Source organism: Scyliorhinus torazame, unplaced genomic scaffold, assembly GCF_047496885.1.
Source record: "Scyliorhinus torazame isolate Kashiwa2021f unplaced genomic scaffold, sScyTor2.1 scaffold_245, whole genome shotgun sequence".
Classification (NCBI taxonomy): Eukaryota; Metazoa; Chordata; class Chondrichthyes; order Carcharhiniformes; family Scyliorhinidae; genus Scyliorhinus; species Scyliorhinus torazame.
The window spans coordinates 205535-218073 of record NW_027307972.1 but is presented as its reverse complement, the minus strand read 5'-3'; the positions used below and the strand labels follow the sequence as shown (position 1 = coordinate 218073).

At 54.1% G+C, this 12539-nt stretch overlaps 1 protein-coding gene across 1 annotated transcript in view; it reads left to right on the top strand.

Moving 5' to 3' along the window:
- LOC140405801 (uncharacterized) overlaps positions 1-12539 on the top strand; it is a gene marked incomplete at its 3' end in the record, with an annotated part of 100084 nt that overhangs the window by 52354 nt on the left and 35191 nt on the right. Inside the window, 1 exon segment of the mRNA XM_072494232.1 lies at positions 6651-7394. Coding sequence (XP_072350333.1) covers positions 6651-7394 — 744 coding nt within the window.

The following is a 12539-nucleotide window of genomic DNA, read 5'->3' as shown; positions in this document are numbered from 1 at the left end:
AGAGAGAGCGCAAGAGAGAGAGAGCGCAAGAGAGAGAGAGAGCAAGAGAGAGAGAGAGCGCAAGAGAGAGAGAGCGCAAGAGAGAGAGCGCAAGAGAGAGAGAGCGCAAGAGAGAGAGAGCGCAAGAGAGAGAGAGCGCAAGAGAGAGAGAGCGCAAGAGAGAGAGCGCAAGAGAGAGAGAGCGCAAGAGAGAGAGAGCGCGAGAGGGAGAGCGCAAGAGAGAGAGAGCGCAAGAGAGAGAGAGTGCAAGAGAGAGCGCAAGAGAGAGAGAGTTCAAGAGAGAGAGAGTGCAAGAGAGAGAGTGCAAGAGAGAGAGAGTGCAAGAGAGAGAGAGTGCAAGAGAGAGAGAGTGCATGAGAGAGAGAGTGCATGAGAGAGAGAGTGCATGAGAGAGAGAGTACAAGAGAGAGAGAGTGCAAGAGAGAGAGCGCAAGAGAGAGAGAGTGCAAGAGAGAGAGAGTGCAAGAGAGAGAGAGTGCAAGAGAGAGAGAGTGCAAGAGAGAGAGAGTGCGAGAGAGAGAGAGAGCGCAAGAAAGAGAGAATGCAAGAGAGAGAGAGTGCAAGAGAGAGAGAGTTCAAGCGAGAGAGAGTGCAAGAGAGGGAGAGTGCAAGAGAGGGAGAGCCCAAGAGAGAGAGAGCGCAAGAGAGAGCGCAAGAGAGAGAGAGTTCAAGAGAGAGAGAGTGCAAGAGAGAGAGAGTGCATGAGAGAGAGAGTGCATGAGAGAGAGAGTGCAAGAGAGAGAGAGTACAAGAGAGAGAGAGTGCAAGAGAGAGAGAGTGCAAGAGAGAGAGAGTGCAAGAGAGATAGTGCAAGAGAGAGAGAGTGCAAGAGAGAGAGAGTGCAAGAGAGAGAGAGTGCAAGAGAGAGAGAGTGCAAGAGAGAGAGAGTGCAAGAGAGAGAGAGTGCAAGAGAGAGAGAGTGCAAGAGAGAGAGAGTGCAAGAGAGAGAGAGTGCAAGAGCGAGAGAGCGCAAGAGAGAGAGAGAGAGCGCAAGAAAGAGAGAGTGCACGAGAGAGAGAGTTCAAGCGAGAGAGAGTGCAAGAGAGGGAGAGTGCAAGAGAGAGAGTGCAAGAGAGAGAGAGAGTGCAAGAGAGAGAGCGGAAGAGAGAGAGCGCGCAAGAGAGAGAGAACGCAAGTGAGAGAGAGCGCAAGAGAGAGAGAGCGCAAGAGAGAGAGAGCACAAGAGAGAGAGAGCGCAAGAGAGAGAGCGCGCAAGAGAGAGAGAGCGCAAGAGAGAGAGAGCGCAAGAGAGAGAGAGCGCAAGAGAGAGAGAGCGCAAGAGAGAGAGAGCGCAAGAGAGAGAGAGCGCAAGAGAGAGAGAGCGCAAGAGAGAGAGAGCGCAAGAGAGAGAGAGCGCAAGAGAGAGAGAGCGCAAGAGAGAGAGAGAGAGCGCAAGAGAGAGCGCAAGAGTGAGAGCGCACAAGAGAGAGAGCGCAAGAGAGCGAGAGCGCAAGAGAGAGAGAGCGCAAGAGAGAGAGAGCGCAAGAGAGAGAGAGCGCAAGAGAGAGAGAGCGCAAGAGAGAGAGAGCGCAAGAGAGAGAGAGCGCAAGCGAGAGAGAGAGCGCAAGAGAGAGAGAGAGCGCAAGAGAGAGAGAGAGCGCAAGAGAGAGAGAGAGCGCAAGAGAGAGGAGAGCACAAGAGAGAGCGCAAGAGTGAGAGAGCGCACAAGAGAGAGAGAGAGCGCAATAGAGAGAGAGAGCGCAAGAGAGAGAGAGCGCACAAGAGAGAGCGCAAGAGAGAGAGAGCGCAAGAGAGAGAGTGCGCAAGAGAGAGAGAGCGCAAGAGAGAGAGAGCGCAAAAGAGAGAGAAAGCGCAAGAGAGAGAGAGCGCAAGAGAGAGAGAGCACAAGAGAGAGAGAGAGATCGCAAGAAAGAGAGAGTGCAAGAGAGAGAGCATGCGCAAGAGAGGTAGAGCGCAAGAGAGAGAGAGCGCAAGAGAGAGTGCAAGAGAGAGAGAGTGCAAGAGAGAGAGCGCAAGAGAGAGAGAGAGAGCGCAAGAAAGAGAGAGCGCAAGAGAGAGTGCAAGAGAGAGAGAGTGCAAGAGAGAGTGCTAGAGAGAGAGACAGTGCAAGAGAGAGAGACAGTGCAAGAGAGAGAGACAGTGCAAGAGAGAGAGAGCGCAAGAGAGAGAGAGCGCAAGAGAGAGAGAGCGCAAGAGAGAGAGAGAGCGCAAGAGAGAGCGCAAGAGAGAGAGGACGCAAGAGAGAGAGCGCAAGAGAGAGAGCGCAAGAGAGAGAGAGCGCAAGAGAGAGAGAGCGCAAGAGAGAGAGAGCGCAAGAGAGAGAGAGCGCAAGAGAGAGAGCGCAAGAGATAGAGAGCGCAAGAGAGAGAGAGCCCAAGAGAGAGAGAGCGCAAGAGAGAGAGAGCGCAAGAGAGAGAGAGCGCAAGAGAGAGAGAGCGCAAGAGAGAGAGAGCGCAAGAGAGAGAGAGCGCAAGAGAGAGAGAGCGCAAGAGAGAGAGAGCGCAAGAGAGAGAGAGCGCAAGAGAGAGAGAGGGCAATAGAGAGAGCGCAAGAGAGAGAGCGCAAGAGAGAGAGAGCGCAAGAGAGAGAGAACGCAAGAGAGAGAGAACGCAAGAGAGAGAGAGAGAGAGCGCAAGAGAGAGAGAGCGCAAGAGAGAGAGAGCGCAAGAGACAGAGAGCGCAAGAGAGAGCGCAAGAGAGAGAGAGCGCAAGGGAGAGAGAGCGTAAGAGAGAGAGTGCGCAAGAGAGAGAGTGCGCAAGAGAGAGAGTGCGCAAGAGAGAGAGTGCGCAAGAGAGAGAGTGCGCAAGAGAGAGAGTGCGCAAGAGAGAGAGTGCGCAAGAGAGAGAGTGCGCAAGAGAGAGAGTGCGCAAGAGAGAGCGCACAAGAGTGAGAGAGCGCACAAGAGAGAGAGCGCACAAGAGAGAGAGCGCAAGAGAGAGCGAGAGAGCGCAAGAGCGAGAGAGCGCAAGAGAGAGAGAGCGCAAGAGAGAGAGAGCGCAAGAGAGAGAGAGCGCAAGAGAGAGAGAGCGTAAGAGAGAGAGAGCGTAAGAGAGAGAGAGAGCGCAAGAGAGAGCGCAAGAAAGAGAGAGCACAAGAGAGAGAGAGAGAGCGCAAGAAAGAGAGAGTGCAAGAGAGAGAGCATGCGCAAGAGAGGTAGAGCGCAAGAGAGAGAGAGCGCAAGAGAGAGAGAGAGAGCGCAAGAAAGAGAGAGCGCAAGAGAGAGTGCAAGACAGAGAGAGTGCAAGAGAGAGAGCGCAAGAGAGAGAGAGAGAGCGCAAGAAAGAGAGAGCGCAAGAGAGAGTGCAAGAGAGAGAGAGTGCAAGAGAGAGTGCTAGAGAGAGAGACAGTGCAAGAGAGAGAGACAGTGCAAGAGAGAGAGACAGTGCAAGAGAGAGAGAGCGCAAGAGAGAGAGAGCGCAAGAGAGAGAGAGCGCAAGAGTGAGAGAGAGCGCAAGAGAGAGCGCAAGAGAGAGAGGACGCAAGAGAGAGAGCGCAAGAGAGAGAGCGCAAGAGAGAGAGAGCGCAAGAGAGAGAGAGCGCAAGGGAGAGAGAGCGCAAGAGAGAGAGCGCAAGAGATAGAGAGCGCAAGAGAGAGAGAGCCCAAGAGAGAGAGAGCGCAAGAGAGAGAGAGCGCAAGAGAGAGAGAGCGCAAGAGAGAGAGAGCGCAAGAGAGAGAGAGAGCGCAAGAGAGAGAGAGCGCAAGAGAGAGAGAGCGCAAGAGAGAGAGAGCGCAAGAGAGAGAGAGCGCAAGAGAGAGAGAGCGCAAGAGAGAGAGAGCGCAAGAGAGAGAGAGGGCAATAGAGAGAGCGCAAGAGAGAGAGCGCAAGAGAGAGAGAACGCAAGAGAGAGAGAACGCAAGAGAGAGAGAGCGCAAGAGAGAGAGAACGCAAGTGAGAGAGAGCGCAAGAGAGAGAGAGCGCAAGAGAGAGAGAGCACAAGAGAGAGAGAGTGCAAGAGAGAGAGAGTGCAAGAGAGAGAGAGTGCAAGAGAGAGAGTGCAAGAGAGAGAGAGTGCAAGAGAGAGAGAGTGCAAGAGAGAGAGAGTGCAAGAGAGAGAGAGTGCAAGAGAGAGAGAGTGCAAGAGAGAGAGAGCGCAAGAGAGAGAGAGAGAGCGCAAGAAAGAGAGAGTGCACGAGAGAGAGAGTTCAAGCGAGAGAGAGTGCAAGAGAGGGAGAGTGCAAGAGAGAGAGTGCAAGAGAGAGAGAGAGTGCAAGAGAGAGAGCGGAAGAGAGAGAGCGCGCAAGAGAGAGAGAACGCAAGTGAGAGAGAGCGCAAGAGAGAGAGAGCGCAAGAGAGAGAGAGCACAAGAGAGAGAGAGCGCAAGAGAGAGAGCGCGCAAGAGAGAGAGAGCGCAAGAGAGAGAGAGCGCAAGAGAGAGAGAGCGCAAGAGAGAGAGAGCGCAAGAGAGAGAGAGCGCAAGAGAGAGAGAGCGCAAGAGAGAGAGAGCGCAAGAGAGAGAGAGCGCAAGAGAGAGAGAGCGCAAGAGAGAGAGAGCGCAAGAGAGAGAGAGAGAGCGCAAGAGAGAGCGCAAGAGTGAGAGCGCACAAGAGAGAGAGCGCAAGAGAGAGAGAGCGCAAGAGAGAGAGAGCGCAAGAGAGAGAGAGCGCACGAGAGAGAGAGCGCACGAGAGAGAGAGCGCAAGAGAGAGAGAGCGCAAGGGAGAGCGAGAGAGCGCAAGAGCGAGAGAGCGCAAGAGAGAGAGAGCGCAAGAGAGAGAGAGCGCAAGAGAGAGAGAGCGTAAGAGAGAGAGAGCGTAAGAGAGAGAGTGCGCAAGAGAGAGAGTGCGCAAGAGAGAGAGTGCGCAAGAGAGAGAGTGCGCAAGAGAGAGCGCACAAGAGTGAGAGAGCGCACGAGAGAGAGAGCGCACGAGAGAGAGAGCGCAAGAGAGAGAGAGCGCAAGGGAGAGCGAGAGAGCGCAAGAGCGAGAGAGCGCAAGAGAGAGAGAGCGCAAGAGAGAGAGAGCGCAAGAGAGAGAGAGCGTAAGAGAGAGAGAGCGTAAGAGAGAGAGAGAGCGCAAGAGAGAGAGCGCAAGAAAGAGAGAGTGCAAGAGAGAGAGCATGCGCAAGAGAGGGAGAGCGCAAGAGAGAGAGAGCGCAAGAGAGAGAGAGCGCAAGAGAGAGAGAGCGCAAGAGAGAGAGAGCGCAAGAGAGAGAGAGCGCAAGAGAGAGAGAGAGCAAGAGAGAGAGAGAGAGCGCAAGAGAGAGAGAGCGCAAGAGAGAGAGCGCTAGAGAGAGAGAGCGCAAGAGAGAGAGAGCGCAAGAGAGAGAGAGCGCAAGAGAGAGAGAGCGCAAGAGAGAGAGAGCGCAAGAGAGAGAGAGCGCAAGAGAGAGAGCGCAAGAGAGAGAGAGCGCAAGAGAGAGAGAGCGCGAGAGGGAGAGCGCAAGAGAGAGAGAGCGCAAGAGAGAGAGAATGCAAGAGAGAGAGAGCGCAAGAGAGAGAGAGCGCAAGAGAGAGAGAGAGAGCGCAAGAGAGAGCGCAAGAGTGAGAGCGCACAAGAGAGAGAGCGCGAGAGAGAGAGAGCGCAAGAGAGAGAGAGCGCAAGAGAGAGAGAGCGCAAGAGAGAGAGAGCGCAAGAGAGAGAGAGCGCGCAAGAGAGAGAGAGAGCGCTCAAGAGAGACTGAGCGCTCAAGAGAGAGAGAGCGCAAGAAAGAGAGAGTGCAAGAGAGAGCGCAAGAGAGAGAGAGTTCAAGAGAGAGAGAGTGCAAGAGAGAGAGAGTGCAAGAGAGAGAGAGTGCAAGAGAGAGAGAGTGCATGAGAGAGAGAGTGCATGAGAGAGAGAGTGCATGAGAGAGAGAGTACAAGAGAGAGAGAGTGCAAGAGAGAGAGAGTGCAAGAGAGAGAGAGTGCAAGAGAGAGTGAGTGCAAGAGAGAGAGAGTGCGAGAGAGAGAGAGAGCGCAAGAAAGAGAGAATGCAAGAGAGAGAGAGTGCAAGAGAGAGAGAGTTCAAGCGAGAGAGAGTGCAAGAGAGGAAGAGTGCAAGAGAGGGAGAGCCCAAGAGAGAGAGAGCGCAAGAGAGAGCGCAAGAGAGAGAGAGTTCAAGAGAGAGAGAGTGCAAGAGAGAGAGAGTGCATGAGAGAGAGAGTGCATGAGAGAGAGAGTGCAAGAGAGAGAGAGTACAAGAGAGACAGAGTGCAAGAGAGAGAGAGTGCAAGAGAGATAGAGTGCAAGAGAGAGAGTGCAAGAGAGAGAGAGTGCAAGAGAGAGAGAGTGCAAGAGAGAGAGAGTGCAAGAGAGAGAGAGTGCAAGAGAGAGAGAGTGCAAGAGAGAGAGAGTGCAAGAGAGAGAGAGTGCAAGAGAGAGAGAGCGCAAGAGAGAGAGAGAGAGCGCAAGAAAGAGAGAGTGCACGAGAGAGAGAGTTCAAGCGAGAGAGAGTGCAAGAGAGGGAGAGTGCAAGAGAGAGAGAGTACAAGAGAGAGAGAGTGCAAGAGAGAGAGAGAGTGCAAGAGAGAGAGCGGAAGAGAGAGAGCGCGCAAGAGAGAGAGAACGCAAGTGAGAGAGAGCGCAAGAGAGAGAGAGCGCAAGAGAGAGAGAGCACAAGAGAGAGAGAGCGCAAGAGAGAGAGCACGCAAGAGAGAGAGAGCGCAAGAGAGAGAGAGCGCAAGAGAGAGAGAGCGCAAGAGAGAGAGAGCGCAAGAGAGAGAGAGCGCAAGAGAGAGAGAGCGCAAGAGAGAGAGAGCGCAAGAGAGAGAGAGCGCAAGAGAGAGAGAGCGCAAGAGAGAGAGAGAGAGCGCAAGAGAGAGCGCAAGAGTGAGAGCGCACAAGAGAGAGAGCGCAAGAGAGAGAGAGCGCAAGAGAGAGAGAGCGCAAGAGAGAGAGAGCGCACGAGAGAGAGAGCGCACGAGAGAGAGAGCGCAAGAGAGAGAGAGCGCAAGGGAGAGCGAGAGAGCGCAAGAGCGAGAGAGCGCAAGAGAGAGAGAGCGCAAGAGAGAGAGAGCGCAAGAGAGAGAGAGCGTAAGAGAGAGAGAGCGTAAGAGAGAGAGAGAGCGCAAGAGAGAGAGCGCAAGAAAGAGAGAGCGCAAGAGAGAGAGAGCGCAAGAGAGAGAGAGCGCAAGAGAGAGAGAGCGCAAGAGAGAGAGAGCGCAAGAGAGAGAGCGCAAGAGAGAGAGAGCGCAAGAGAGAGAGAGCGCGAGAGGGAGAGCGCAAGAGAGAGAGAGCGCAAGAGAGAGAGAATGCAAGAGAGAGAGAGCGCAAGAGAGAGAGAGCGCAAGAGAGAGAGAGAGAGCGCAAGAGAGAGCGCAAGAGTGAGAGCGCACAAGAGAGAGAGCGCGAGAGAGAGAGAGCGCAAGAGAGAGAGAGCGCAAGAGAGAGAGAGCGCAAGAGAGAGAGAGCGCAAGAGAGAGAGAGCGCGCAAGAGAGAGAGAGAGCGCTCAAGAGAGACTGAGCGCTCAAGAGAGAGAGAGAGAGCGCAAGAAAGAGAGAGTGCAAGAGAGAGCGCAAGAGAGAGAGAGTTCAAGAGAGAGAGAGTGCAAGAGAGAGAGAGTGCAAGAGAGAGAGAGTGCATGAGAGAGAGAGTGCATGAGAGAGAGAGTGCATGAGAGAGAGAGTACAAGAGAGAGAGAGTGCAAGAGAGAGAGTGCAAGAGAGAGAGAGTGCAAGAGAGAGTGAGTGCAAGAGAGAGAGAGTGCGAGAGAGAGAGAGAGCGCAAGAAAGAGAGAATGCAAGAGAGAGAGAGTGCAAGAGAGAGAGAGTTCAAGCGAGAGAGTGCAAGAGAGGAAGAGTGCAAGAGAGGGAGAGCCCAAGAGAGAGAGAGCGCAAGAGAGAGCGCAAGAGAGAGAGAGTTCAAGAGAGAGAGAGTGCAAGAGAGAGAGAGTGCATGAGAGAGAGAGTGCATGAGAGAGAGAGTGCAAGAGAGAGAGAGTACAAGAGAGAGAGAGTGCAAGAGAGAGAGAGTGCAAGAGAGAGAGAGTGCAAGAGAGAGAGTGCAAGAGAGAGAGAGTGCAAGAGAGAGAGAGTGCAAGAGAGAGAGAGAGAGCGCAAGAGAGAGCGCAAGAGTGAGAGCGCACAAGAGAGAGAGCGCAAGAGAGAGAGAGCGCAAGAGAGAGAGAGCGCAAGAGAGAGAGAGCGCAAGAGAGAGAGAGCGCAAGAGAGAGAGAGCGCAAGAGAGAGAGAGCGCAAGAGAGAGAGAGCGCAAGCGAGAGAGAGAGCGCAAGAGAGAGAGAGAGCGCAAGAGAGAGAGAGAGCGCAAGAGAGAGAGAGAGCGCAAGAGAGAGGAGAGCACAAGAGAGAGCGCAAGAGTGAGAGAGCGCACAAGAGAGAGAGAGAGCGCAATAGAGAGAGAGAGCGCATGAGAGAGAGAGCGCACAAGAGAGAGCGCAAGAGAGAGAGAGCGCAAGAGAGAGAGTGCGCAAGAGAGAGAGAGCGCAAGAGAGAGAGAGCGCATAAGAGAGAGAAAGCGCAAGAGAGAGAGAGCGCAAGAGAGAGAGAGCACAAGAGAGAGAGAGAGATCGCAAGAAAGAGAGAGTGCAAGAGAGAGAGCATGCGCAAGAGAGGTAGAGCGCAAGAGAGAGAGAGCGCAAGAGAGAGTGCAAGAGAGAGAGAGTGCAAGAGAGAGAGCGCAAGAGAGAGAGAGAGAGCGCAAGAAAGAGAGAGTGCAAGAGAGAGTGCAAGAGAGAGAGAGTGCAAGAGAGAGTGCTAGAGAGAGAGACAGTGCAAGAGAGAGAGACAGTGCAAGAGAGAGAGACAGTGCAAGAGAGAGAGAGCGCAAGAGAGAGAGAGCGCAAGAGAGAGAGAGCGCAAGAGAGAGAGAGAGCGCAAGAGAGAGCGCAAGAGAGAGAGGACGCAAGAGAGAGAGCGCAAGAGAGAGAGCGCAAGAGAGAGAGAGCGCAAGAGAGAGAGAGCGCAAGAGAGAGAGAGCGCAAGAGAGAGAGAGCGCAAGAGAGAGAGCGCAAGAGATAGAGAGCGCAAGAGAGAGAGAGCCCAAGAGAGAGAGAGCGCAAGAGAGAGAGAGCGCAAGAGAGAGAGAGCGCAAGAGAGAGAGAGCGCAAGAGAGAGAGAGCGCAAGAGAGAGAGAGCGCAAGAGAGAGAGAGCGCAATAGAGAGAGAGCGCAAGAGAGAGAGAGGGCAATAGAGAGAGCGCAAGAGAGAGAGCGCAAGAGAGAGAGAGCGCAAGAGAGAGAGAACGCAAGAGAGAGAGAACGCAAGAGAGAGAGAGCGCAAGAGAGAGAGAGCGCAAGAGAGAGAGAGCGCAAGAGAGAGAGAGCGCAAGAGACAGAGAGCGCAAGAGAGAGCGCAAGAGAGAGAGAGCGCAAGGGAGAGAGAGCGTAAGAGAGAGAGTGCGCAAGAGAGAGAGTGCGCAAGAGAGAGAGTGCGCAAGAGAGAGAGTGCGCAAGAGAGAGAGTGCGCAAGAGAGAGAGTGCGCAAGAGAGAGAGTGCGCAAGAGAGAGCGCACAAGAGTGAGAGAGCGCACAAGAGAGAGAGCGCACAAGAGAGAGAGCGCAAGAGAGAGCGAGAGAGCGCAAGAGCGAGAGAGCGCAAGAGAGAGAGAGCGCAAGAGAGAGAGAGCGCAAGAGAGAGAGAGCGCAAGAGAGAGAGAGCGTAAGAGAGAGAGAGCGTAAGAGAGAGAGAGAGCGCAAGAGAGAGCGCAAGAAAGAGAGAGCACAAGAGAGAGAGAGAGAGCGCAAGAAAGAGAGAGTGCAAGAGAGAGAGCATGCGCAAGAGAGGTAGAGCGCAAGAGAGAGAGAGCGCAAGAGAGAGAGAGAGAGCGCAAGAAAGAGAGAGCGCAAGAGAGAGTGCAAGAGAGAGAGAGTGCAAGAGAGAGAGCGCAAGAGAGAGAGAGAGAGCGCAAGAAAGAGAGAGCGCAAGAGAGAGTGCAAGAGAGAGAGAGTGCAAGAGAGAGTGCTAGAGAGAGAGACAGTGCTAGAGAGAGAGACAGTGCAAGAGAGAGAGACAGTGCAAGAGAGAGAGAGCGCAAGAGAGAGAGAGCGCAAGAGAGAGAGAGCGCAAGAGAGAGAGAGAGCGCAAGAGAGAGCGCAAGAGAGAGAGGACGCAAGAGAGAGAGCGCAAGAGAGAGAGCGCAAGAGAGAGAGAGCGCAAGAGAGAGAGAGCGCAAGAGAGAGAGAGCGCAAGAGAGAGAGCGCAAGAGATAGAGAGCGCAAGAGAGAGAGAGCCCAAGAGAGAGAGAGCGCAAGAGAGAGAGAGCGCAAGAGAGAGAGAGCGCAAGAGAGAGAGAGCGCAAGAGAGAGAGAGAGCGCAAGAGAGAGAGAGCGCAAGAGAGAGAGAGCGCAAGAGAGAGAGAGCGCAAGAGAGAGAGAGCGCAAGAGAGAGAGAGCGCAAGAGAGAGAGAGCGCAAGAGAGAGAGAGCGCAAGAGAGAGAGAGGGCAATAGAGAGAGCGCAAGAGAGAGAGCGCAAGAGAGAGAGAACGCAAGAGAGAGAGAACGCAAGTGAGAGAGAGCGCAAGAGAGAGAGAGCGCAAGAGAGAGAGAGCGCAAGAGAGAGAGAGAGCGCAAGAGACAGAGAGCGCAAGAGAGAGCGCAAGAGAGAGAGAGCGCAAGGGAGAGAGAGCGTAAGAGAGAGAGTGCGCAAGAGAGAGAGTGCGCAAGAGAGAGAGTGCGCAAGAGAGAGAGTGCGCAAGAGAGAGCGCACAAGAGTGAGAGAGCGCACGAGAGAGAGAGCGCACGAGAGAGAGAGCGCAAGGGAGAGAGAGCGCAAGGGAGAGCGAGAGAGCGCAAGAGCGAGAGAGCGCAAGAGCGAGAGAGCGCAAGAGAGAGAGAGCGCAAGAGAGAGAGAGCGTAAGAGAGAGAGAGCGTAAGAGAGAGAGAGAGCGCAAGAGAGAGAGCGCAAGAAAGAGAGAGCGCAAGAGAGAGAGAGCGCAAGAGAGAGAGAGCGCAAGAGAGAGAGAGCGCAAGAGAGAGAGAGAGCAAGAGAGAGAGAGAGAGCGCAAGAGAGAGAGAGCGCAAGAGAGAGAGCGCTAGAGAGAGAGAGCGCAAGAGAGAGAGAGCGCAAGAGAGAGAGAGCGCAAGAGAGAGAGAGCGCAAGAGAGAGAGAGCGCAAGAGAGAGAGAGCGCAAGAGAGAGAGCGTAAGAGAGAGAGAGCGCAAGAGAGAGAGAGCGCGAGAGGGAGAGCGCAAGAGAGAGAGAGCGCAAGAGAGAGAGAATGCAAGAGAGAGCGCAAGAGAGAGAGAGCGCAAGAGAGAGAGAGAGAGCGCAAGAGAGAGCGCAAGAGTGAGAGCGCACAAGAGAGAGAGCGCGAGAGAGAGAGAGCGCAAGAGAGAGAGAGCGCAAGAGAGAGAGAGCGCAAGAGAGAGAGAGCGCGCAAGAGAGAGAGAGCGCGCAAGAGAGAGAGAGAGCGCTCAAGAGAGACTGAGCGCTCAAGAGAGAGAGAGAGAGCGCAAGAAAGAGAGAGTGCAAGAGAGAGCGCAAGAGAGAGAGAGTTCAAGAGAGAGAGAGTGCAAGAGAGAGAGAGTGCAAGAGAGAGAGAGTGCAAGAGAGAGAGAGTGCATGAGAGAGAGAGTGCATGAGAGAGAGAGTGCATGAGAGAGAGAGTACAAGAGAGAGAGAGTGCAAGAGAGAGAGAGTGCAAGAGAGAGAGAGTGCAAGAGAGAGTGAGTGCAAGAGAGAGAGAGTGCGAGAGAGAGAGAGCGCGCAAGAAAGAGAGAATGCAAGAGAGAGAGAGTGCAAGAGAGAGAGAGTTCAAGCGAGAGAGAGTGCAAGAGAGGAAGAGTGCAAGAGAGGGAGAGCCCAAGAGAGAGAGAGCGCAAGAGAGAATGCAAGAGAGAGAGAGTGCAAGAGAGAGAGAGTTCAAGCGAGAGAGAGTGCAAGAGAGGAAGAGTGCAAGAGAGGGAGAGCCCAAGAGAGAGAGAGCGCAAGAGAGAGCGCAAGAGAGAGAGAGTTCAAGAGAGAGAGAGTGCAAGAGAGAGAGAGTGCATGAGAGAGAGAGTGCATGAGAGAGAGAGTGCAAGAGAGAGAGAGTACAAGAGAGAGAGAGTGCAAGAGAGGGAGAGCCCAAGAGAGAGAGAGCGCAAGAGAGAGCGCAAGAGAGAGAGAGTTCAAGAGAGAGAGAGTGCAAGAGAGAGAGAGTGCATGAGAGAGAGAGTGCATGAGAGAGAGAGTGCAAGAGAGAGAGAGTACAAGAGAGAGAGAGTGCAAGAGAGAGAGAGTGCAAGAGAGAGAGAGTGCAAGAGAGAGAGAGTGCAAGAGAGAGAGAGTGCAAGAGAGAGAGAGTGCAAGAGAGAGAGAGTGCAAGAGAGAGAGAGTGCAAGAGAGACAGAGTGCAAGAGAGAGAGTGCAAGAGAGAGAGTGCAAGAGAGAGAGAGTGCAAGAGAGAGATAGTGCAAGAGAGAGAGAGTGCAAGAGAGAGAGAGTGCAAGAGAGAGAGAGTGCGAGAGAGAGAGAGAGCGCAAGAAAGAGAGAATGCAAGAGAGAGAGAGTGCAAGAGAGAGAGAGTTCAAGCGAGAGAGAGTGCAAGAGAGGGAGAGTGCAAGAGAGGGAGAGCCCAAGAGAGAGAGAGCGCAAGAGAGATCGCAAGAGAGAGAGAGTTCAAGAGAGAGAGAGTGCAAGAGAGAGAGAGCGCAAGAGAGAGAGAGCGCAAGAGAGAGAGAGCGCAAGAGAGAGAGAGCGCAAGAGAGAGAGAGCGCAAGAGA